This window comes from Aquarana catesbeiana, linkage group LG12 (genome assembly GCF_042186555.1).
Source record: "Aquarana catesbeiana isolate 2022-GZ linkage group LG12, ASM4218655v1, whole genome shotgun sequence".
NCBI lineage: Eukaryota > Metazoa > Chordata > Amphibia > Anura > Ranidae > Aquarana > Aquarana catesbeiana.
Genome location: NC_133335.1, coordinates 145,491,519 through 145,518,793, shown reverse-complemented (window position 1 = coordinate 145,518,793; position 27,275 = coordinate 145,491,519). Strand labels below are relative to the sequence as shown.

The following is a 27,275-nucleotide window of genomic DNA, read 5'->3' as shown; positions in this document are numbered from 1 at the left end:
TGTCTTTATGATTTACAATAACTGTGCTGTCTTGCAGTTGCCCAGTAAAACTAGTGCTCACTACCATTGTATCATCTGTTCTGCAACTGTCGCTCGAAGAAGAACAGAAATGATAAGACACATAAAACGCCATGTCGAGAAAGGGGAAACTCAAGTAATGCCCTCAGCCGGTAAGTGATTTGCCTGCCACTACATTGTATGAGCTAGACATTCCTGGGGAGGCAAAGGGGAAGGAAAAAGAGGGAAGGAAAGGAAAAAAGAGGAGGAAAGGGCAAAGACATGGGTGTTTTGGAGGAGAAAGGAAGGGCATTGGGAATCTTTGGAAATGGAAAAGCAAACCATACTAAAAAACACTGTCTTCCATGACATTGCCAGGGAATGAACAAAATGCAATGTAACTGAAGCTGGTCTCCGCTTGCTTTGTAGATGAGGGATCTAGTCCCGCCTATCCAGCTAGTAACTGAACTTTTAGATGCCTGGAGACTCTTCCTTGGGCCACTGAAGTCTCTTGTAAATTCCAGATATTGTAAAATACATCTATGGACATCTAAAAAATGAAATGTCTTTTCTCTGTCATTTTTGGGGTTTTCACAAAGTGAAAGTAACGTGATATTCTGATTTCTATGGTAGTAAGAGACTTCAGTAGGCAAAGGACTGTGAGATATAGATTTTTAATCGAGAGTGCCTGTAAATATCCTACATGCAAAGGGCTTGATTTGTGCCCTCGTTAATCCATTGAGAACTTTGGGGAAAAATCCCAGGGGGGCCTTACCTTATGGCAAACTAGAATACAATGTTTCCTGGCTAACAAAAACCCTGGGATTAGAGTATTTTCTGCTAACCCGATGTACAGGAAGACTGGCTGGGCTGAAATTTGTACTTTCAAGTTGCTATGCCAACAAGAGGAAACTTTCCATGTGTTGGAATAAATTTTCTTTGTAACCAACTTTCTATGTGATTGTGTGGTTGCTGTTTAATATTATGCATTTTGTCAGCGCCATTACCGTATTTATCGGCGTATAACACGCGCCGGCGTATAACACGCACCCCAAGTTTAGGAGGGAAATTATTAGGAAAAAAATGTTTTAAGGAAAAAAACTTACATTTAAATGCCCATCAATGCAGCCTTGCACAGCGTCCTTCTGCATGCTTGTCCAGTGTCGTTTGCAGCCTTGGTGTCATTTGCAGCCTTGGTGTCTTTTGCAGCCTTGGTGTCATTTGCAGCCTTGGTGTCATTTGCAGCCTTGGTGTCATTTGCAGCCTTGGTGTCATTTGCAGCCTTGGTGTCATTTGCAGCCTTGGTGTCATTTGCAGCCTTGCAGTCAGCAGCCTTGGTGTCATTTGCAGCCTTGCAGTCATTTGCAGCCTTGCAGTCAGCAGCCTTGGTGTCATTTGCAGCCTTGCAGTCAGCAGCCTTGGTGTCATTTGCAGCCTTGCAGTCAGCAGCCTTGGTGTCATTTGCAGCCTTGCAGTCAGCAGCCTTGGTGTCATTTGCAGCCTTGCAGTCAGCAGCCTTGGTGTCATTTGCAGCCTTGCAGTCAGCAGCCTTGGTGTCATTTGCAGCCTTGCAGCTTTGTCAGTGCTGATCTGCAGCTTTCTGTGTCCATTTGCAGCCTTGCTCAGGCTGCAGTTAAACTGCAGTGACTTTTCATTGTCACTGCAGTTTGAAAATGGCGCCGGTCTTCGGCTCTTCTCGGCGGCTCTTGTTCACTTTCGGCTCCACTCGTAGTCCCGCCCGGGATGGGCGTGACTGTGAGCGGAGCTATCCGAACCTAGCCGAGTACACTCGGCTAGGTTCGGGCGGCGCTCGAGTGAAGCCGAAAGTGGCCAAGAAGAGCCGAGGACCGGCTCTGTGTATTTCTGGCACCGGCGGCGCCATTTTCACATCGCGGTCGGCGATTTTGAAGCTCAGTCAGCGGGGGATCGCAGGGGATCAGCGTATAACACGCACCCGCGATTTTCCCCTGATACGCCGATAAATACGGTACTTGCTACATTTTAGGACCTTTCAGGGTTGCACACATTTGATAAACCTTCAGATAGATCATCTTCTAAACCTAATGCTGCATCAGCCGCTGGTTGCCTCCCCTAAAAAGAATTGTCAATTATAATTCATGTATTAGGCAACTGATGTCAGCAGAAACATCTATGGCTTAATGATTTCAGCGAAGTCGGTGAAGACTTCTACTTTTCAGAATTTTAGGTCCATTTTAGAGGACTACGTGCCCTGGATATCAAAATCTGTAGCCCCCACGGCAGTGTTTTTTTAAACAACCTTGTGTAACATCTTCTCCATTAGATTTGAAGAGGAATGAGAAGTTGATCATAGGAGTCAGTAGATCCAACAAACCTTTTGTTTGGAGGATATTGATGAACTGTTGCAGGCTAATTAAGCCGCTGAGCAGATCCACCATTGGTATAGTCTGTACAAAATAGGATGTACAGGGGTTTGCAGGAGCAGCAGGACTAAGTACTTCCTTTCCTCTTAGGATCAAATCCTGAAAAAGGAGTGTACAAGACCAGAAAAGAAAATTTTTAAAGGCTTGCGCCTTTTAACTGGGCTGATAACATAGTTTGAGATTTTAGTGCTGCGTTGTCAGCTGACTACAGGAAGCTAGGAGCTTACTAGGTTTCTGGTAGGATCATCCATGGATTTTTTTATTTTTGCACTTATCAAACGGATATGACAAAACTCTTCAGTTGTATTTTTTTAATTTATTTTTTTCATACCAAATAGGAGAAATTCATTATTTGGAGTTAACATACAGTATAAATAGTTAAGCACAACTAGTGTATTTACCTGAATTAGTCTTGATATTAGCCGTTGATAATTCCCTATATAGTAGAACTAGGAGGTTGCATGAATTTCACAAGGAACATTGTAACGGGAGCACAAAGTAAGCAGAGATATGACCGCATCAGTTCCCTGATTATATTTATTTTTTAACCGTTTATTGGCAGCAGAGGTTTCTAGACTGGCTGTACTGTTTAAAAAGTTTTTGTGTAAGGCCCCATTCACACCAAGTTTTATCAACCCCATTATTTTGGGTGTTTTTTTTTTTTTTTTTTTTTTGGCACGACAGCATAGAGCAGCCTATTTATTTATATGGGTTACCCTACACGCAACAAATGCGTTAAAGAAGCTCCTGTACGTTTATGGAAGCAGAGCGTAGCACGTTTTTTACTGCTGGTTTTAGCTTGTGAGCTGCATTTGGGGTGCCATTAACCATTCATGACTTTGCAATGCGTATGTCGGGAATGCGCAGATTTGAATGCAGCTTAAGAGTAGCTTTATACTTAAGCAGGTCGTGTGTGCATATTTGTGTGAGCACAGCAGCCCATTCATTTGTAAATCAAGCAAAAAATCTTCCCACGTTCCCATAAATGTGTTTGTTTATAACATCTAATCCAATCAATGTGCCGCGCTAGCTCACCTACATAAATGAATTATTGAAGTAATGTGTCAATATTAAATGAACATAATATCTTTCAAAATAAGTGCAAAATAATATAAACAAGTTGATGGTTGTGAAAATAAAAGTGAGAGTATACATTTTAAAAAGAAAAAAAGTAGATATTTCTTTAAAGATATATAAACAGGTACAGGCCATTAGTGTGCTTCCATGCAAGAATCATCGCTGATGACCACCATCACTCCTCTACGGATTGCTTAAAGTGCTCAAAAATGCACCCCTCTTGTGCTCCCTTTTGGGTGTGTGCTCACCTCAATTCCAGTATGCCATCGGGAACAGCCGCTGTGCTGTCCTCTTGCCCCCCTTGCTGAGATAGAATATAGCGCATATATATTTCTCAGCCAGGGGGGCAAGAGGACAGCACTGTGGCTGTTCCCAAAGGTATACACACTGTACACCTAGCAGCGTATGCTGGATCACGGAGACAGGAGACTGAACTTAATTTTAAAGTGAAAAGAGTGTGGTGCGCTACAAGCACCCAATGAATGTGAGTACACAATTGTTACAAGGTTAATAAACGCCACCTGATTTTAAAGATAAAACACTATTAGGGATTTACTTTTTTATATGCATGGATGGGGAGGAGATCATGGAACTCTCAGGCAGCAATACTATGAAGAAGACAAAAAGATATCAGGATACACTTCTCACTAAGTCTGGATAAGGCTTAAAATTGAAATCTGGGGGCGTGTCCAAGATGGCGACCGGAGCAGAAGCATAGTGAAAGAGCTCCGCTATCCTGCCTGCTAGAAATCCTGCTTCCCTGCGGATAAAAACCTTTTCGAAGCTACTGAAGCCCTGTTGAAGAACCCCTGGACTGGTATGCCCTATAAGCGCTAACCGGCGGCACACCAGAAAGCTTCTACACCGCTCACAGACTCTCGTGGCAGGGGATCCCCGCCTCGCACACTCTCCAATATGGCGTGGCAAACTGAGGATACAATCCTCCAATACAGGCACAGGATAACTTTACGGCCCTCATGCAAACTATCAACACCTGCCAAATGACTCTGGCAGGGAAGATCGACACCATACAGATAGAGATGGGATTGATCCGTAAAGATATAGACAAGTTCCGGACCAGGCTAACAGAGGCCGAACACCGTGTGGGAGACGCTGAGGATCTGCTCAGGGATCTCTCTACCTCCCTTCATACCCTCACTACCAAGGTCTGGGCTCTGGAATATCGAGCCAAAGATGCGGAAAACCGCAATCGGAAAAATAATCTCCGCATCATCGGGCTTCCGGAAGGCTCAGAGGATCCCAATCCGGTCACCTACATTGAACGTCACATCTCCTACTCCAGCTACTCCTGCAAGCAGCGTTCTCCCCGTTCTTTGCAGTTGTGCAGGCACAAAGAATACCGGTGGCTCGCGGACCACCTGGAGCCCCCCCGCACACGCTTATCCTTCGCCTCTTGAACTTTAGAGACAGGGACCTGGTGCTGAGGGAGAGCAGAAAGGTAGAAGCTCTAAGATTTGAGGGGACCAGGCTCATGATCTTTCTGGATTTCTCTGTAGAAACCCAAAAGCAGAGAAAGTCTTTTGATCATGTAAAGCTTGCCCTGAGACGAAAAGGCCTGAAGTATAATATGCTCTTCCCGGCCCGCCTCAGAATCCAGGACGGCGAGACCCATAAATTCTTCACTTCACCTGAAGATGCTTCCAACTGGCTGGAGTCTCTATCACAGCGCTGAACAGCATGGCCTGTGACAAACCTCTTTTCTTCACTCCTCGTATGCTCAGATAGGTGAGCTGTATTTACTGATTCTATTTGCTGCACTACTGGTTCCTGGTTATGTTTGCCTAAGCAACAGTGACATTTCTCTATCCTCCCGCTGAAGCTCCCTGTTTGGATTTTGCCATATGACTACCCGTCCCTGAATGGGGAGACTGCCTTAAGCGGGTAATTTTGGCCGTTTGCCAATCCTACCATTGCAATAGACCCGCAGAGAAGGGAGCGTGACACTTCCCAGATCCCCAGCTTTATTTGGAGTCTGAAGAGTTAAGACTGCTGAATCTGTTTTTATATGCACAGGTTTGGGCAACTGGTAATATGTCCTTGTGTGCTTCCTCAGGAAACTAAGAATTGTGCCCCCGAATTTGTCCGGGTGAACTCCTTCCCGCAGGGAGGACGATGCTACACTATTTCTTATACCAATAGTTTTGTACAGGCAGCTCAGTTGCTGATTAGATAGGGGGTGCTTATCATTGTGCCTTCTACGCGCCCTATTGATACACTGCTTCCCAGTGACTGATAGTCATGTTTTGTTTGGGGTATCAAATGCACCCAAGTTTGGGGGGTAGCGAGGGTAGGGGGTAGCGAGGGGAGGGGGGAGGGTGGGTTTATTAGTTATGTTTTCTGGGTTTGTTATGTTGGTTTCCTCATATTTTTTTTTCTGTCATTGCAATATGATACAAAGAAGGCACTGACCTTAATGGACAGACTATTCCTACATTCTATGATGCTGCTGGGTGTGGAGGTGGGTGGGGATGGGGAAGGGACAGAAGGTGTTTTACTCCCCTTACTATGGCTCCCCTGAGGTTACTCTCCTGGAATGTGCAGGGGTTGAACTCAAAAATTAAGCGTTCCTTAGTTTTTTCCTTTTTGAAAAGACACCTCCCACACATTTGTATTTTACAGGAGACCCTCTCTCTCAAAAAGGCTTGGGTGGGATCTTACTACCACTCCATTTTCTCCTCCCATTCCCGAGGAGTCAGTGTCTTGGTACATAAGATGCTTCCCTTTGTATTGTTGGATCTTCATTTAGATCCAGAAGGGCAATTTGTAATTATGCATGCACTATGCGACCGAGTGGATATGGTGGTTGTTGGTCTCTATGTGACTCCGCCGGCGAGTCTCGCGGTTTTGCATAGGATCATGACCAATGTAGCTAAATATCCCACAACTAATATTCTCCTCGCTGGAGATTTTAACATGGCTCCTAATCCCAGTGTTGCAAACTGAGCTCTGCTCAGATGACCGACTCCGGTCTGGCTATGGGCAGAGACATATGGTCTACATGATGTGTAGAGATGGAAACGCCCAGATGCGAGGCAATTTACATGTCACTCGGCTACACATGCCACCCTATCACGCATAGACTTAATATATGTTAGTGCTCCTCTACTAAATAGGATATCCGCGGTTTCTATCCTACCGCGTGGCATCTCAGACCACGCGCCAGTTATGGTGACCTTGGGCACCGACTTGATAGCTGGAAAGGGGTTGTGGAGACTTTCCAGGTACTGGATCACTGATGAAAAAATTGAACCATTAATGCTGTCTGAGTTGAAGGATTACTGGACCCATAATGAACACTCTGCACCCCAGGCCTCAGTGTGGGATGCATTTAAAGCCTATGTTAGGGGCAGATACCAATTTAATATTGCCAAGGTTAGGAAGGAATCGCATAGAAATATTGAGAGGGGGGACTTTGGACTTTTTAGGCACAATAATACAAGGTACAAATTATTTTTAGCTATATACACATTACATGTCGCAATTTATATTTTTTGTTTTGGACGTTGCAGTTGTGAAGTGCCTATTTTATGATTATGGGGTCCTTCAGCTATTTTTCTTGATCACGCACACTGCACTTTGTCAAATTGTGGGAAGTCGCATTGCTTTATTACATCTGTGAATCGCTCACTTGTGAACATGAATGCTATCATTATTTTTTAGTTTCTGGTTGTTTTATTCATGTCTGATGCTCAATATTGATTGGACACTTTTGGAGACACTATTTATGATCTATTTATGACACTTTGCCACGTGAGGTTGGACTTTTCACTATATCTGGTGTGAGATTGAATTACTTTTTGTGTTTCACTTTGCACTTTATACGTACACACTGTTGTACTGAGCCTTACCTGTTTGGGTTTATTTTTGTCTTGGACGTATTAATTACTACTTCTTCATGTTGGGACTGAGGTAGCGCTACATATATTTTTTATCATATACGGAGGGAGTGTCACCGCTGCTTCGGACCTGGAGGGCAGACATCCCCTCTATATCAGAAGAAGAATGGGACTTAGCCTTGCAACAATATATCCCCAAGGTAATATCTGCAAGGGATAGAATTATTCAACTAAAATTTATACGCAGGGCCTATTATACCCCCCAACGCTTAGCTAGAATATATCCTACACAGTCTGAGATATGTCCTAAATGCCAACAGGCAGTGGGAACGTATTACCATGTCATCTGGGATTGGCAGATTATCCAAAGGTTTTGGGAACAGGTGCTTCTGGATATCAATGCGGTCACGGACCTTTCAGTATCAATGGATCCCAAGATACTTCTTTTAGGTATAACAGACTCGGTAACACAATCTACCCACACGGGACTCTTACTATTTTATCTGTGCTTTTATGCCAGGAAGGTATTACTACAAAATTGGAAATTGATGTCTCCCCCTACGGTCACTCAATGGCACTCATTAGTACACTCGGTGTTGCTCCTATATAAGCTCACGTACATGGGTCGGAAGTGCCTACAAAAATTTAATAAAGTATGGAATGTGTGGGTTAAAGCTCGTCTGTGCCCAAATGGACTGCACTTCCTTTATACATCTTTAAAGAAAGTTTTTCTTTTTAAACGGTGTACTGGCACTATTATTTTCACGTGTATCAACTTGTTTATATTATTATGCACTTATGTTATTTTGAAAGCTATTATGTTCATTTATTATTGATGCATCACTGTGAATTTATTGATTTAGATGAGCTAGCATGGCACATTGATTGGATTAGCCCATTCATTTGTACCTGTGAGAAATGTGGGAAAGAAGTCTTCGACCCTTTATTAAAACCACAGCTGCACGTAGTCGCGTAATCCTGCGGCACCATGTGGTCTTGCACACAAGAAAACGCACCACGTTTTCCAAGTGTGGTGGTGCTGCTACAGTGGGGCAAAAAAGTATTTAGTCAGCCACCAATTGTGCAAGTTCTCCCACTTAAAAAGATGAGAGGCCTGTAATTGTCTTCATAGGTATGTCTCAACTATGGAAACAAATCCAGACAATCGCATTGTCTGATTTGGAAAGAATTTATTTGCAAATTATGGTGGAAAATAAGTATTTTGTCAATATCAAAAGTTCATCTCAATACTTTGTTATATCCTTTGTTGGCAATGACAGAGGTCAAACGTTTTCTGTAAGTCTTCACAAGGTTGTCACACACTGTTGCTGGTATGCTGGCCCATTCCTCCATGCAGATCTCCTCTAGAGCAGTGATGTTTTGGGGCTGTTGCAACACAGACTTTCAACTCCCTCCAAAGTTTTCTATGGGGTTGAGATCTGGAGACTGGCTAGGCCACTCCAGGACCTTGAAATGCTTCTTACGAAGCCACTCCTTCGTTGCCCGGGCGGTGTGTTTGGGATCATTGTCATGCTGAAAGACCCAGCCACGTTTCATCTTCAATGCCCTTGCTGATGGGAGGAGGTTTGCACTCAAAATCTCACGATACATGGCCCCATTCATTCTTTCATGTACACGGATCAGTCATCCTGTTCCCTTTGCAGAGAAACAGCCCCAAAGCATGATGTTGCCACCCCCATGCTTCACAGTAGGTATGGTGTTCTTTGGTTGCAATTCAGCATTCTCTCTCTAAACACGACGAGTTGTGTTTCTACTAAACAGTTCTACTTTGGTTTCATCTGACCATATGACATTCTCCCAATCCTCTTCTGGATCATCCAAATGCTCTCTAGCAAACTTCAGACGAGTCCGGACATGTACTGGCTTAAGCAGGGGGACACATCTGGGACTGCAGGATCTCTGTCCCTGGCGGCGTAGTGTGTTACTGATGGGTAGCCTTTGTTTTTTTTCACAATAGAATGGGTAGCCTTTGTTACGTTGGTCCCAGCTCTCTGCAGGTCATTCTCTAGGTCCCCCCGTGTGGTTCTGGGATTTTTTTCTCACCGTTCTTGTGATCATTTTGACCCCACGGGGTGAGATCTTGCGTGGAGCCCCAGATCGAGGGAGATTATCAGTGGTCTTGTATGTCTTCCATTTTCTAATTCTTGCTCCCACAGTTGATTTCTTAACGCCAAGTTGCTTGCCTATTGCAGATTCAGTCTTCCCAACCTGCTGCAGGTCTACAATTTTGTTTCTGGTGTCCTTCGACAGCTCTTTGGTCTTCACCATAGTGGAGTTTGGAGTGTGACTGTTTGAGGTTGTGGACAGGTGTCTTTTATACTGATAACAAGTTCAAACAGGTGCCATTAATACAGGTAATGAGTGGAGGACAGAGGAGCCTCTTAAAGAAGAAGATACAGGTCTGTGAGAGCCAGAAATCTTGCTTGTTTGTAGGTGACCAAATACTTATTTTCCACCATAATTTGCAAATGAATTCTTTAAAAAATCAGACAATATGGTTGTCTGGATTTGTTTCCACATTTTGTTTCTCATAGTTGAGGTATACTTATGATGACAATTACAGGCCTCTCATCTTTTTAAGTGGGAGAACTTGCACAATTGGTGGCTGACTAAATACTTTTTTGCCCCACTGTATTAAGAATTAATGGTACCCCCTTACATCTGCTAACGAGCAGTGCATTTTGCCTGTGCCTGTGGGTTGGAATGTGCATGTTAATGCATGCATTTCTGCCACGCACATGTTAGCTTAGACTAAAGAGTCCTTTACACCACAATCTCTGCGTTCACTGTACATTCCTGCATGTGTGTATGCAGTACGTTTTTAATTTTTTCCATTTCTTTAAGCTTGTTTATTTTTTTTACTAAGTTGCGTTTGCACGCATTTATGTGAATTTGCAGTGCTAAAAAATGCAGCAATGCATAAAGCACTGCAATGTTGTAAACTAAGCTCATTGAAATAGTAATTTTTCTTGGATATTTTTTTTTTTATTAGGTAGTAGACCCCAGGAAATTTTACACGAATCTAACACTGAGGTACAAGTTCTTCCGAATTGCAACTCACCACAACAATCCGGAACTTTCTTTAATCCAGTAATGAAGAATAATCGGTATGTCAGATGGTTTATCTCCCTGATAAGACCTTTATACAATAGAAATGTATATTTCAGAAGAAAGGTTGCAAGAAAGGCCTGCAGCACCTGCTCAGCGCCAGATCAATCCCACAAATCTCAGCAGCAGAAATAAGAAAAAATTGTGCAAAGGAACAGTCTCAGTATTAAAAGGATAATAAGCAGCTGTTAAAAAGGAGTAAAACAGCAGTAAGCAGTAGTAAAAAAATAGACTACTACAATAAAATTCGTTTTGCTTTGTCCGCTTTACCATCTACTGCCTATAGACTGTTCTTTGTGGGGAAGACCACACTCTGTGATATTGCAAAGGAATTCTTTGCATGTTTTATGTAATTTTATTTAGCGCTGTTTTAGTATTTTAATATTTCAGTGTTGATACTGCTTATATTTTTACTACTGCTTACTACTAGAAATGTATATTTGTTTATTTTTTGATACCAAGGGGTATAAATGTTTTCACAGAAGAGATATGCAACTTTTAAAAGTTTTATAAAAACTTTAAAAATGCTCTTTCACACATTACTAACATCTGTGAAGTACAAGTGCATATACATAAAAAAAAAACAAAACTTTTTTTTTAAATCGAATTCATGAATTACCATTGCGGTTAAAGTGTTTGTAAAGGCACCAAAGTGACTTTACATGTATCCCATGCAGATATGCTGCCATTAATGAAAGTGTAAGTGTTTCTTATCAATGAACAGGGGAAATACCTTTTCTGACACTGCAGCCGTGTGGTCACATGATCCCCCTGTGCTGGCCACCCTCGATCTTTGCAGAGAAGTGTGAGGGGCTGAGATTCCCCTCTGCTTACCGTCTGATGTCACAGGGTAATCTCTGCCCCTCCTGTTCTTTCCCAAGAGGCGAGGCTGGCCAGCACAGGGGAATCATGCGATCGCACGGCTGCGGTGTCAGAAAAGGTATTTCCCCTGTTCATTTCTAACGAACTTACACTTTCAATAATGGCAGCATATATGCATGGGATTCCTTTCCTATGTGCTGCATTATGCAGCTGAAAAGATGCCGGAGGGGCGGGGAGGAAAACGATCTAATGATGACAGGGAGGGAGAGGGGAGAGACTGTCGGAGGAGAGAGCAGGGCTGTGGATGACGGAGGCATGTACTGACTCTGGTGTGAGGGCTCAGCAGCCCTGATATATCAGAGTCAGCGTACAGGGGGAAGGTAGAAACTGGAAGGCTCAAACAGGTGATACAGGGGGCCAAATGACACAGCACAAGCACTGTGCTGTATATTATGCTTTAAGGGAACAGGATCTGTGTTTGTTTTTTTTGTAGTTAACAAACGCTTTAATAAACTCCATGCATGTATCACTTGGGTAAATGTCTTAATTCATTAACCAAGTGCATATATTGCCAGAAATGCTTTAGTGTCTACAAAAAAATTATATATGATATAGTTTAAAAATTGATGTTATATTCCCAATTCACAAACCTACCGACCCCACAATGTCACCATGCATATAAGTGCAAAAAATAGATGTCTGGAGCAACAAAAATCTGAAATGATGAGGGGATACTTGGCTTCCCAAATCTTTAAAATTGAATGGCAGTATTATGGGGAAGAAGCTTCTGCTTTCCCACTTGGTTTATGGGTCTAGCCTACTTGGTTTGCAGCTCAGAAGTACATTTTCTGAGCTCCAGCATCCTTATGTACAGAGTTTGGAAGTGCTTCACACATGCAGATAGGCCATGTGAAAATAACTGAAATTTAATCAGTTTTCCAGGCTCTTCTGTTTCCACCTACAATATGTAAACTAGTGTCCATTTAGAAGCATAGCTAAAGCTGACCTTTTTTAGGGGACCCAAAAGGGGAAGTTCCGCCTCCCTTCCCCCACCTCTGCCATATGTGGGACATTTTTTTTGGGGGGTGAAAAGTGGGTAGCTAGTTTTGACAGGTACCCGCTCTCAGTTGCCTAGGATCAGAAGTTCTCCTTCCCATTCACCAGCCCCGCCCACCCATAAGCAATCTCCTGGGACACATGACCAGTCCCAGAAGGCTGCAGGACCATTCACAAAGCACAGCTCATGCATGCGCAGCTGGCTGTAAGGTTGCAAGGAGTCGCAGCCGGCTGCCCGTGGTTAACATGCTGGCGCTGGGGGCCGAAGACCGATGAGAAAAAGTTTTTGTAGCTGCTGACTTTTTTCTTTTTTAAAGAGATTACTGACGAACCGCTTTAAGCAGCACATCGGTGAAGACATTTGAGAAGAGCAGCCATCTCACGCCCCATACTTGTTCACCTACCTGTGGCTTGTTTGCCCTCTTCAGCACCATCACCCTTTACCCTATGGCATCAAAACATGCTAAAGGAAAACCATTACCAAAATAATTTGCTTAACTGGCCAGGTAGACCGGTCTACTATTTCACCAGAGCCTCCCAAAATGTTGCCTAGGAGGACCTCCTAGTATACACTGCTAACCATTCTACACTGCTGATCATTCTTCAAGCAAATCTTACTGTGTTGATTTAAAGATGTCCACATTTAGTGAAAAGTTCACTAATCCACCCTCCCTAGTTCTCTTACCTTCACTAACCTGGAAACCCCCACATAGTGATAGTTTTTGATCAGAAGAGGCCACAGCTATGTCACTGATGGCAGTGCAGTGAACCCTCAGCGTTAAATGAGACCCTGCTTGAAAGTTGGTGTGTGGCCTTATTCATGTCTAAACCGCACTAGTGAACTTTTAAAAGTGAACTGGTTCTATAAAAGCTCATATCTAACTATTACAGTGGGGCAAAAAGTATTTAGTCAGCCACCAATTCTGCAAGTTCTCCCACTTAAAAAGATGAGAGAGGCCTGTAATTGTCATCATAGGTATACCTCAACTATGAGAGATAAAATGTGGAAACAAATCCAGACAATCACATTGTCTGATTTTTGAAAGAATTTATTTGCAAATTATGGTGGAAAATAAGTATTTGGTCACCTACAAACAAGCAAGATTTCTGGCTCTCACAGACCTGTATCTTCTTCTTTAAGAGGCTCCTCTGTCCTCCACTCATTACTTGTATTAATGGCACCTGTTTGAACTTGTTATCAGTATAAAAGACACCTGTCCACAACCTCAAACAGTCGCACTCCAAACTCTACTATGGTGAAGACCAAAGAGCTGTCAAAGGACACCAGAAACAAAATTGTAGACCTACACCAGGTTGGGAAGACTGAATCTGCAATAGGCAAGCAGCTTGGTGTGAAGAAATCAACTGGGAGAAATAATTAGAAAATGGAAGACATACAAGACTACTGATAATCTCCCTCGATCTGGGGCTCCACGAAAGATCTCACCCCGTGGGGTCAAAATGATCACAAGAACGGTGAGCAAAAATCCCGGAACCACACGGGGGGACCTAGTGAATGACCTGCAGAAAGCTGGGACCAATGTAACAAAGGCTACCATCAGTAACACACTACACCGCCAGGGACTCAAATCCTGCAGTGCCAGACGTGTCCTCCTGCTTAAGCCAGAACATGTCCGGGCCCGTCTGAGGTTTGCTAGAGAGCATTTGGATGATCCAGAAGAGGATTGGGAGAATGTCATATGGTCAGATGAAACCAAAGTAGAACTGTTTGGTAGAAACACAACTCGTCGTGTTTAGAGGAGAGAGAATGTTGAGTTTCAACCAAAGAACACTATACCTACTGTGAAGCATGGGGGTGGCAACATCATGCTTTGGGGCTGCTTCTCTGCAAAGGGAACAGGACGACTGATCCGTGTACAGAATGAATGGGGCCATGTATCGTGAGATTTTGAGTGCAAACCTCCTCCCATCAGCGAGGGCATTGAAGATGAAATGTGGCTGGGTGTTTCAGCATGACAATGATTCCAAACACACCGCCCGGGCAATGAAGGAGTGGCTTCGTAAGAAGCATTTCAAGGTCCTGGAATGGCCTAGCCAGTCTCCAGATCTCAACCCCATAGGAAAACCTTTGGAGGGAGTTGAAAGTCCATGTTGCCCAGCTACAGCCCCAAAACATCACTGTTCTAGAGGAGATCTGCATGGAGGAATGGGCCAGCATAACAGCAACAGTGTGTGACAACCTTGTGAAGACTTACAGAAAACAAAATAACAGAAAAAGTGTTGTGCTAATATGAAACAACCATATGTTATGTAATATGAAGACCATTAGGTTCCTCAAATCAGCACATCCAAAATATAAAAAAAGGGGGGGACATAAAGTGTATCCAAGGATAATGAAAGTCCTGAAAGGATGTGTCATGCAAAATAGTAGGATAATAGTCCTTTATGTGTGTATGACTTCATAATAAAACGTGTCAATATGCAGAAAACCTCTGGACTGAAGACACGCCACTGTGTTGCGTTTGTTACAATATGATTTTTTTTTTTATTAATCAGACTTACGATACATGGGACATAACATTACACAATAGTGGTTGGTCATAGAGATATTGTCATTTTTTTGGCTTGAGTAGATTTCTCAAACAAATGTTTTTTTATACAATGGGGGTAAATATCATTGTTACAGTTTTCAACAGGCTATTGTCTCTATAGCTACAGTACACAAGAAAGAGATTTAGTTGTTTGAGTTTTTTTTCATCTCTCAAACTGAAAGAATGACTGTTAGATTACTGTCAGGTGCTGGCTTGATTAGATAATGGGTACGTAGATACAGTTTTCAACAGTCCATTGTTTCTACAGCTACAGCAAACAGGTATGTTTTCTGTTGTTTGGTAACTATGGTAAACAGCCTGATACATAAAAGGGGGATTCAGGCATAAGCTAGGGACACACACACACCATCATGCTTTGAAGATCAGAAGCCGCTACTCATTATACAAGAACACTGCCTGGTGTCCAAGAAGAATCGTTGCCAATGGAGATCACGAACATACAGTAACAGAAGATAAGTAACCTTTAAGTGTATTTGTACTATTATAGACCATAGGCTGTTCAGTTTGCTAGGCATTTTGCTTGTTATAGATATCTGTCAGTCTTGTATTGTATTCCTAATATTGTAATAGTTTTGTATGTACAGCATCTTTGTATAGTAAAAACACATTTACACACTGCAGAAATCTCAGCTTCCTTGCTTATACCACAGGGTAACCTTGCTAGATAGACACAAGCAAACATTTGGGGGCTCGTGCCGTGGTCTGTGCTATAGTTCAATTGAAGCAGGCCTGTTTTTCTGTAGTGTGTTGTGTAGCTTGTGCTAGGTAAAATGCTGCATAAGCTGTTTAGGAAAAGCAAGGCTGCAGAGGGTTCTGGTGGCCAGAAGGAAGTGTGCAGCTTACCTATCTGGGCCAGAGACAATGAGTGGGAGCCTCTTGCTAAAGAATTTGTGAAGTATGCTTCTCCCTTGAAGCTGACTTGGCGTGATAAAGTCTCAGATCATTTTGTAGATTTTAGCCTTAAGGTGTTGGATTTAAGTAAAAAAGGACAGTGTCCACAGTGGGCTGGTATTTCCTTAATGCAATTTACACTGAATGACACAGTGAAGGCAGAGGCAGAAGTTAAGGTATTAAAATACCAGCTAGCAGTTGCTTCAGAGTGTGTGCGTTCAACTGCTAGTCGGGCTGATGATTTGCAAGAGCGGCGTGCAGCCATCATGAGCAAATGAATTAATGCCTTAAGGAAAAGGAAGGGCAGTAAACCTGTTAGTAAAGCCAGGGTCATTGTCACATCCCAAAATTGGGATTGTGAGGATGTGCTCTCCTGAAATGATAGTGAGGATGAGGAGTTTGATATTTTGCATGATGATCTGCTAGTGCATAAGAAAAAGTATGCCAGACCTCTCATTACTAAGCATAGGAAACGGCAACATGATAGAGAGGATATGGCAGATGGGGAGGTGCATTATCGCAACCCCAGAGATGTTGAATTTGAAGAAGTACGGGAGTTTACACAAACTGAACTCCATCAGCTGGCAAAACAATACAAACAAAGGTCTGGGGAGCCCCTATTGACCTGGCTCCTACGCTTATGGAATGAAGGGGCGGACAGTGTTGTTTTGTCAGGTAAGGAAGCAGTGACTATGGGAGTGTTAACCCATGATCCACAATTGCGTCAGGCAATGCGAAAAGCCCGAGAGTTTAGCGTGAATTTTTCACTGTTAGACCTCGTGAGAGATGGAATAGTCTGAGTATACGCTAGTCCTACTGACCTGGAAAATACCTACACCTGGAGATCAGTAGAAGAGGGTATTTCCAGGTTACGTGAGATGGGTTTTATAACCAGATTAAATATGTTTCAAGAATGGATGGGTCCAGATATGGAATCCTTTACGTCTGCTCTGTGCTCTAAGCTGATGAAGTCTGTGCCATTTAATCTCAGGGCTCCATTATTGTCCTTGTTGGGAGGCCTGGGATTAAACAGCAAGATTCATGAAGCCACAACCCTTTTAAGCCAGTTGGGGGAGCTAGAGGAGACTAAAACAAAACCTGTCAGGGCAGTAGATAAGGTCAAGGCCAGACAGGAAGAATACAAGCAGAAAAGAAAAGAGAAGAAAGGGAATGGGGTAGAGAAGACAGGAGGTGAAAAGAAAACCAGGCTAGTTATTTCTAGGAAACAAATGTGGGTGGACCTATTAAAGGCAGGAGTACCTAAAGATGAGATAGATGGCATTTTTACTGCAGAAATGCTGAAGAGGTGGAAACATTTAGTAGGAAAAACTGTCAGGGTTAGAAACACTACTCCTAGTGAAGATAACACCAGCCTGGACTTAGAGAAAACAGAACAGACCCCTCCTGTTGGCCCCAAACCAATTCCCAAAACTGAACATGAACCCAAATCCCTTTATCCTGGGGAGGAGTTAGAGAGAATCAGAAAAGGGGATTGGGAGGTTGATTATCCTTTATGAAGGGAAGGTGAGTCTCCTGTAATAGCCGTGAGGGCAGTGACAGCAGGAGACCGACGCCCATATGCACCTGTCACTGCATGGTGGGGGAAGTCATCTTCTCCTACACATGTAATGGCTTTAGTTGATAGCGGAGCTGAAGTCACACTTTTGCAAGGAAATCCTTCCCATCACAAAGGAGAATTGATTTATCTAGAAGGTTTGGGAGGGCAAACTACACCAGCAGTTAGGATACGGGTGAAATTGGCTATTGGCAAGGGATCAGGATTTATGACAAAAGTTTTGGTATCAGAGTTACCCGAAAATATTCTTGGGATGGATGTACTTCAAGGTCAGTCAATTCGGACTGAAAGAGGTACATTCACATTCGGGTATCCTGATAAAGCGTATCTGGTAAGGACGGTGAAGGCTGTGGTCAGAGGTCATGCGAAATGGACCCCTGTCTACATTCCTCCACCAGAGAAGCCAGTCTGTCTCAAGCAGTACAGGCTTCCTGGAGGCCACAAAGAAATTGGGGAGACTATTCAAGAACTGTTGAGAGTAGGGATCCTTAGACCTGCTGTAAGTCCTTTCTCGTCCCAGTAAAAAAACCTGATGGGACATATAGAATGACTGTGGATTACAGAGGTCTAAACAAAGTAGCACCTCCATTGAAGTCAGCTGTACCAGATATGATCTCAATTGTTGAGAAAATTGCTAAAGATGCAGGAGAATATCATGCTGTGATAGACCTGGCTAATGCTTTCTTTTCGATTTTGATAGACCCAGAGTGTCAAGACCAGTTTGCTATAGTGTGGGACGGCCGCCAGTACACTTTCACCGTGCTTCCTGAAGACTATGTTCGTTCTCCAACGATTTGTCATGGACTGATTGCCTGAGATTTAAGTACCCTGAGTTTGAAAGTTGCTGTGTTCCACTACATTGATGACATCATGATCTCTGGAACAAAAGAAGATGTAACTGAAGCACTGCACCTGCTGATACATCACATGGAGAACAGAGGGTGGGCTATCGACAAAGTCCAAGGATCTGCCACGGAAGTGAAATTCCTGGGAATGATGTGGACTGGGCCGCAGAGGAAAATTCCAGACACAGTTGTGCAAACTATCCAGGCTCTGTCGCCCCCCTACTACCAAAGAGGAGGCACAGAAGTTCATTGGAGTTGTGGGGTTCTGGAGATAGTTAATCCCACATCTTGGACTGATTCTGAGGCCTATATATAATGTCAGCAGAAAAAAGACTGAGTTCTCATGGGGTTCAGAGCAGCGGACTACATTCCTGGCTGCTAAAGAAGCTATTTTGCAGCATCAGGGATTAGGACCCGTGAGACAAAGAGTACCATTTCAGCTAGATGTAGTGGAGCAGAATGGTACCATATCTTGGAGTCTATGGCAGCCAAATGAAAAGAAAGGACTGAGAGCAATACCCATTGGATTTTGGTCCAAACAACTGACAGGGGCACAGGCGAAATACACACCCCTACAGAAGTACCTGTTTGGTGCCTACACAGCACTTCAACATGTAGAGACCATTACAGGAAAGGACACAGTCACCATCCATACTGCATTGCCAATAGCAGGATGGGTGAGAGATAATGGACTGACCACTAGGGCAGCTATAGCCCAGAACCAGACACTGATGAAATGGAAGTGGTACCTTCAAGAAAGAGGCGGTATTGCAGCTGGGGATGTTAGAGACATTTCCAAACAGTTGGCAGGGCTTGTCACTTTTACCAGCACCCGGCCAGAAGAAGAAATTCCTGTGCTGCAGTCATCCCCCATTCAAGAGGCTCCACCCTTTGAGTCTCTGTCAGAAGACATGAAGGAGTCAGCGTGGTTCACTGATGGTTCAGCCATAGTCACCTCGTCTGGACGTAAATGGACAGCAGCAGCCTACAACCCAAGTACAGACACAGTCCTGCAGGAGACCGGAATTGGAGGGTCCAGTCAGTATGCAGAGTTGAAAGCGGTGGTGATGACTCTTCAGGAGGATCCTTCTTCCCATGTCACTATCTACACTGACAGCTGGGCAGTTTTTAAAGGACTGACAACGTGGATGCCCACGTGGATGTCCAATGAATGGATGATTCATAGAAAGGTGGTGTGGGGAGGCAAGGAAGTCTGGGACTACATCTGGAAGGAAGCTCACTCCTGCACCATAAAAGTGGGGCATATTGATGCACATGTGCTCCTAGTCCCAGACTTTGAGAACTATAACAGAGTTGCAGATGAAATCGCCAAAGTGAAGGCAGTTGTGCTAATTGATCCTGTCTTAATGAACTTGGCCAACTGGGCCCACAAGCAATCTGGACATTTGGGGCAGAAAGCAACATATGAATGAAATATGAAAGCAGAGAGGATTGCCTATATCCATGGACATGATAAAGACTGTAATAGGGAACTGTACAGTGTGTGGAGAAGTGCGACAATGGCCATTGCAAAATTACTCCACCGGGTCGATTAAGAGGGGTGAGAGGCTTGCAGAGATCTGGCAGATCGACTTCATCGGTCCCCTGCCCCGGGGAAACGATGGACTGAGATATTGTTGCACTGCAGTGGACACCTATTCAGGACTTATGCTTGTTCATCCTTGCAAACGTGCAGATCAAGCCGCAACGCTTCAACGGCTCCAGAAACTTGTCGTTGCTTATGGTTGTCCCAAACAAGTTCAAAGTGATAACGGCTCACACTTCACTGGATCAACAGTACAGCAGTGGGCCAAAGATTCTGGAGTGTACTGGTTGTGCCACATCCCATACCATGCTGGTTTGATTGAAAGATACAACGGGCTATTGAAGGAACAGATACGCAACTTACATCCACACATACACTAAGAGGGTGGGATCGGGTCCTCACACAGGCAGTCGTGTTGTTAAATTTTAGGCCAATAGCCAAAAGCACACCATATGAGAGGATGGTAGGGGCTGCGGCACAGATTCCACAGCTGGAGTGCAGAGTTCAGTATTTATGTAAGGTTCCTGAAAGAACAGGGCTTAACAGATACCATGTTACTGCTTCCCATGACATAGAAACCAAGAGTGATGTATCTGAAGCCTATCTAGGAATGAGAGGGAATCTGGCAGGAAGGTTTGAAGTTACATTTGCATTGACAGATGAGCTTCAAGCCAGTGGCTGGGACTCTGACTGGTTAGTGGATACTTATCAGCAAGAGTGGAAAGTGAGGCTACATAACAGCAAACCTTCCAAAATAAACAGCAGTGATCTTCTGGGAAATATCAGTATATTTCCTCTCCTCCCTATTGATGTTCTTTGGGAGGATCAGAAGTGGGTACAGGCAGGGGGCAAAGTGTTAGTCAGATATCCAGGCAAGAAGCCACTTAGAGGAGAGATTTTAGCTGAAGGGCCTGGATCTACTGTTTATGTATTATTAGAAGGAACAGATAATCCGCTTTGTTTTCCACTCCACAGGCTGTCTCCGATTTGATCCATAGGAAGACCAGAGAAAAGTGGTTACATGATGGAAAGAATGACAGAAGATCGCAAGAGCTGTGGAGAGCAAGGCCTTTGATGTATTACAAGCCTGGACTTGTTTCTAAAGAACTTTAGAATGGACTTTCTAATGAACTTTTTTAGTTAAAGACTGAAACACCTTCTCAGTGACAGAAATGGGAGGTGTTGCATTCAAGGAAAATTAATGTTTAGAATGAGTTTAGTAATGAAGAGATTTTGTGTGTAGTCTGAGAAAAAAAAATCTAGGGCAGAATGTGTTGCGTTTGTTACAATATGATTTTTTTTTTTTTATTAATCAGACTTATGATACATGGGACATAACATTACACAATAGTGGTTGGTCATAGAGATATTGTCAGTTTTTGGCTTGAGTAGATTTCTCAAACAAATGCTGTTTTATACAATGGGTGTAGATATCCTTGTTACAGTTTTCAACAGGCTATTGTCTCTATAGCTACAGTACACAAGAAAGAGATTTAGTTTGAGTTTTTTTTTCCAGCTCTCAAACTGAAAGAATGACTGTTGGATTACTGTCAGGTGCCCGCTTGATTAGACAATGGGTACGTAGATACAGTTTTCAACAGTCAATTATTTCTACAGCTACAGCAAACAGGTATGTTTTCTGTTTGGTAACTATGGTAAACAGCCTGGCACATAAAAGGGGAATTCAGGCATAAGCTAGGGACACACACACACACACACACACCATCATGCTTTGAAGATCAGAAGCCGCCACCCATGATACCCAAGAACACTGCCTGGTGTCCAAGAAGAATCGTTGCCAGTGGAGATCACGAACATACAGTAACAGAAGATAAGTAACCTTTAAGTATATTTGTACTATTATAGACCATAGGCTGTTCAGTTTGCTATGCATTTTGCTTGTTATAGATATCTGTCAGTCTTGTATTGTATTCCTAATATTGTAATAGTTTTGTATGTACAGCATCTTTGTATAGTAAAAACACATTTACACACTGCAGAAATCTCAGCTTCCTTGCTTATACCACAGAGTAACCTTGCTAGGTGGACGCAAGCAAAACAACCACCACCAACAACCGGAACGTTTGAACCCAATAAAACCTACGTTCAATTGGGTCAAACAAGCTTGAGTCATAAACAGCTGATGAAGTTCCGTGGAAGATGGAAGAAGATCCAAGGATGATCTGTGGACCGGTGTGAGCCTTAGGGGTAATGCCCGCGGTGAATGGTGGTTACATTGGACAAGGAGAAACAAAAAAAGGCCACATAGTGTAATCCTGTATAGAAAATGTGTACCAAATTTATTAAAAAGGAAATGCACTCACATGAGAATGGATAAAAAACAGCGCTGTGCAAGTAAAATGGCGGCAGTGGGGTCCTACCCGACGCGTTTCGTCTCCTTGAACATCGTCTGGGGGGTCTATTGGTGGTGGTGGTGTGTCTTCAGTCCAGATGTTTTCTGCATATTGACACGTTTTAATATGAAGTCATACACACATTAAGGACTATTATCCTACTATTTTGCATGACACATCCTTTGAGGACTTTCATTATCCTTGGATACACTTTTTTATGTCCCCCCCCCCCCCTTTTTTATATTTTGGATGTTCTGATTTGAGGAACCTAATGGTCTTCATATTACATAACATATGGTTGTTTCATATTAGCGCTACACTTTTTCGGTTATTTGGTTATTGCTCATATCCTACTGGCCGTTTTAGCTGCTTGTTATTTGGGTAGCACAGAATTACTTGTTATACTTTAAGACTTACAGAAAACGTTTGACCTCTGTCATTGCCAACAAAAGATATATAACAAAGTATTGAGATGAACTTTTGATATTGACAAAATACTTATTTTCCACCATAATTTGCAAATAAATTCTTTCCAAATCGGACAATGTGATTGTCTGAATTTGTTTCCACATTTTGTCTTCATAGTAGAGGTATACCTATGAAGACAATTACAGGCCTCTCTCATCTTTTTACTTGCACAATTGGTGCTGACTAAATACTTTTTTGCCCCACTGTAAGCAGGTGCCAAATGGAGCTAGAGGATGAGGTTGCACATGAAAGAGAAGGTGGTAGTTTACTACACCCAGTGCTTTTCAAATAAACACTCTAATAGACTTATTCCCTGCAGTGACAATGAAATTCTCTTATCTACAAAATGCCCGGTGAAGTTGGAAATGTAGCTTGGTAGTAGCAGTATCAGACAGTGACTGGACTGGCAAGGAGACCACAGGAGCAAACTTGTACATATGAAAAGCTACCATTAATACTTTCTAAAACTACAATAGCGGCGCTTTACCGCCAAAGCCCCAGTGTGAAAGCAGCCTTAGGGAGATGCAAAAATATAGCAGGGTGGCAATAGGGCACATCAAAGGATAAGTCCAGAAGCATAGGGCAGCAATCTAGTACAGCAGGGAATTAGTGCAGAAACACAGGGCACAATCCGGGCACAGTGAGTATCGGGCCACAATCACAATCCGGGCACAGTGAGTTGCAGGCCACAATCTGGTACAGCAACATCCAGGGGCACAGGGCAGCAATTTAGTAGAGCAGGGACTTACCTGCCAACAGTGGCCTCAGTATAGGAAGTCCAGGCAGCATGGCAGAGGTCCTGCATAGGCACATCACGGGTCCTCAGAGGGCTGTGCCTTGGTGGCAGCATCTGGGCCATACAGACAAAAGTCCCAGCAGTGCAGAAAGCAAAGCGCAGCCCATACAGAACTATCTGTCTCCAAAGTTCCATGCGTCTTCTAGCCTCTTAGTGAGACCTGCAGCCACCCGCTCCTCCATCCATCACTGTAGACACTCTCAACAGTCTGACCCCTTCTTTGTTATATGGGTCCTTTTGAATTCATCCAGAGACCTCACCTCAAATTCAGGTGGTGCTGAGGTGTCTGCTCTTTCCTGCTACAGTATACAATCATTTATGCGCTACCTACTGAGTGCAGCCTCATGTTCTACCCCCTGTGAGGACACAGGAACCCACAAACCAGATAACACAATATTTTTGATCTTCGTTACACATAAAATTGAGTGTGTTTTACTTTAAGTATTTTATCTGTACATACAGTTGGGTCCATATATATATATATATAATTATACAGTATATCACAAAAGTGAGTACACCCCTCACATTTTTATATTATATCTTTTCATGTGACAAAACTGAAGAAATGACACTTTGCTACAATGTAAAGTAGTGAGTGTACAGCTTGCATAACAGTGTAAATTTGCTGTCCCCTCAAAATAACTCAACACACAGCCATTTAATGTCTAAACCACTGGAAACAAAAGTGAGCACACCCCTAAGTGAAAATGTCCAAATTGGGCCCAATTAGCCATTTTCCCTCCCCGATGTCATGTGACTTGTTAGTGTTACAAGGTCTCAGGTGTGATTGGGGAACAGGTGTGTTAAATTTGGTGTTATTGCTCTCACTCTCTCATACTGGTCACTGGAAGTTCAAAATGGCACCTCATGGAGAATAACTCTGAGGATCTGAAATAAAAGAGCTGTTGCTCTACACACAGATGGCATAGGCTATAAGAAGATTGCCAAGACCCTGAAACCTGAGCTGCAGCACGGTGGCCAAGACCATACAGTGGTTTAACAGGACAGGTTCCACTCAGAGCAGGCCTCGCCATGGTCGACCAAAGAAGTTGAGTGCACGTGCTCAGCGTCATATCCAGAGGTTGTCTTTGGGAAATAGACTTATGAGTGCTGTCAGCATTGCTGCAGAGGTTAAAGGGGTGGGGATCAGCCTGTCAGTGCTCAGACCATACGCCGCACACTGCATCAAATTGGTCTGCATGGCTGTTGTCCCAGAAGGAAGCCTCTTCTAAAGATGATGCACAAAAAAGCTCGCAAACAGTTTGCTGAAGACAAGTAGACTAAGGACATGGATTAGTGGAACCATGTCCTGTGGTATGATGAGACCAAGATAAACTTATTTGGTTCAGATGGTGTCAAGTGTGTGTGGTGGCAACCAGGTGAGGAGTATAAAGACAGTCAAGCATGGTGGTGGGAGTGTCATGGTCTGGAGCTGCATGAGTGCTGCCGGCAATGGGGAAATACAGTTCATTGAGGGAACCACGTATGCCAACATGGACTGCGACATACTAAATCAGTTCAGGGACTGGGCCACAGGGCAGCATTCCAACATAATGACCCGAAACACACCTCCAAGATGACCACTGCCTTGTTAAAGAAGCTGAGGGTAAAGGTGATGGACTGGCCAAGCATGTCTCCAGACCTAAACCCTATTGAGCATCTGTGGGGCATCCTCAAAGGGAAGGTGGAGGAGCGCAAGGCCTCTAACATCCACCAGCTCTGTGATGTCATCATGGAGTGGAAGAGGACTCCAGCGGCAACCTGTGAAGCTCTGGTGAACTCCATGCCCAAGAGGGTTAAGGCAGTGCTGGAAAATAATGGTGGCCACACAAAATATTGAAACTTTGGGCCCAATTTGGGCATTTTCACTTAGGGGTGTACTCACTTTTCTTGCTAGCGGTTTAGACATTAATGGCTGTGTGTGGAGTTATTTTGAGGGGACAGCAAATTTTCACTATTATACAAGCTGTACACTCACTACTTTACATTGTAGCAAAGTGTCATTTCTTCAGTGTTGTCACATCAAAAGATAGAATAAAATATTTACAAAAATGTGAGGGGTGTACTCACTTTTGTGAGATACTGTATATCTGCTGTCTTCAGCTTGCTATATTCTTTAGAAAGTGGTCGTCATGCTAGAGATTTTCTCTTCCTGTTCAGCGCTGGGAGTAGATTCTTGGCATACACCGTGTGACAGCTGATTGGAGAAAGCACACCCCCCCACTCCACATAGGCAGGAAAGAATGTGCAGAGCTGTGCTGTAAATAGACCAGCTCTCTGCTAATCTATCTATAGCCTCACCCCTACACAAATTTCAGGCTGGTTTCATCTCGGTTGGCGGAGAGCTTGTCAGAAGTTATCATGCTGATAACAGAAGAACCGAGCAGCAGAAAGACACAAGACTTAGGGCTTTGGAGAGAGATAAGAAAACACTACAGATATGTGTTTAGGTCAAGTTTCATGAATCCGCTTTACATCCACTTTAGGGATTTAGAGAAGGTCTGTAAAGAGTGGACTGAAATTCCTTCTGAGATGTAACCAACTACAAGAAACATCTTGCCTCTGTGCTTGCCAACAAGAGTTTGTCCACCAAGTACGAAGTCATGTTTTGCTTGGGGATCAAATACATATTTTACTCACTGAACTGCAACTTAATTTATAACATTTGTATTGTGTGTCTTCTGGATTTTTGGTTGATATTCTGTCTCTATCATTAAAAATACACCTTTGATAAAAATTATAGACCCTTCATTTCTTTGTAAGTGGGCAAACTTACAAAATCTGCAGTTGATCAAATTATTTTCCCCACTGTAAAAATGAAGACCAATCACCCGGCACACAGAGCAGTCTCCAGTGTTAACACTGAACCTGCGTTTACACTTGTGCGGTGCAGATCGCATGCGATGTCTGTGCAATGCGAGTTCAGCCATACAGTTGTATGGCTGAACTCGCATTGGATTCGCAGGAAAATAGTGCAGGGACTTTTTTTTTCCTCACGCTGGAATCGGATTCCTTGGGTGTTATCACCCATGCGATCTGATTCCTGTGCGAGTTCACAGTTTGCACTGCGATCTGTGAACCGATCTGGGGGTGTCATTAACATTGTATTGACACCCACAGCGGTTCGCAGAGGGCAGTGTGAACTGCCTGCAGGAGAGATGCGATGTGGGAATCGGCGCTGGAATCTCGCTGGTTCCCGCATCGCATATGTGTGATCGTAGGCTGAAGCTTCTTCACAGAGGCATTTGACACTGAATTAATACATATAGGTTCAAATATATCTATTGTATTTACACAATATTTGCTTATCCTGGAGTTAAAGCGGGAGTCCGGCAACCAATCCTTTTTTTTTTTTTTTTTTTTTTTTTTTTTTTTTTTTTTGGTCATTGAGACACTTTGCTAACTCCAAAATAATACTCAGAGTTTGGGTGTAATATTTCTGCCTCTGTCTGTTTTCGTACTGAAGAATAACTTAAAAAATGTGATGCTGGCTGTTTCCATCTTGCTTGTGGGCATGTGAAGCCCACGAGCATTGATTTCCTGGATGCGGTGAATGCTGTTCATTCACAGCTTGTTCACACACATGATCATTGTTTTCGCACTGAATCTTGGGAAGCCTGACACTAAGCTCCCAGGAGACAGTGCGGCGCTGGGGAAAGGCAATAAACACGCCTACTCCCATGGGAGGAGAGACAGGAAGTGCCACAATAAAGTACAATATAAAGGTAATTACAGCGATAAAAAAATTTTCATGCGCCATTTGAACATCTATGCATTTAACTGAAGGGGGTAAGATTAAGTTAAAAATTTGAGTGGAACCCCGCTTTAAAGAGATTTTGAAAGCCTTGTAGGAGACATGATCAATGTATTGTATTTGGGATTCTAC

General features: G+C 43.3%; 1 protein-coding gene across 3 annotated transcripts in view; it reads left to right on the top strand.

The window, feature by feature from the left end:
* The window catches only part of TRMT1L (tRNA methyltransferase 1L), a 322,764-nt gene that overhangs the window by 70,326 nt on the left and 225,163 nt on the right, over positions 1–27,275 (top strand). For all 3 annotated transcript variants that reach the window (XM_073608381.1, XM_073608380.1, XM_073608378.1), the window contains 2 exons: positions 38–170; positions 10,347–10,461. In XM_073608381.1, coding sequence (XP_073464482.1) covers positions 38–170; positions 10,347–10,461 — 248 coding nt within the window. The remainder of the gene's footprint in view (positions 1–37; positions 171–10,346; positions 10,462–27,275) is intronic.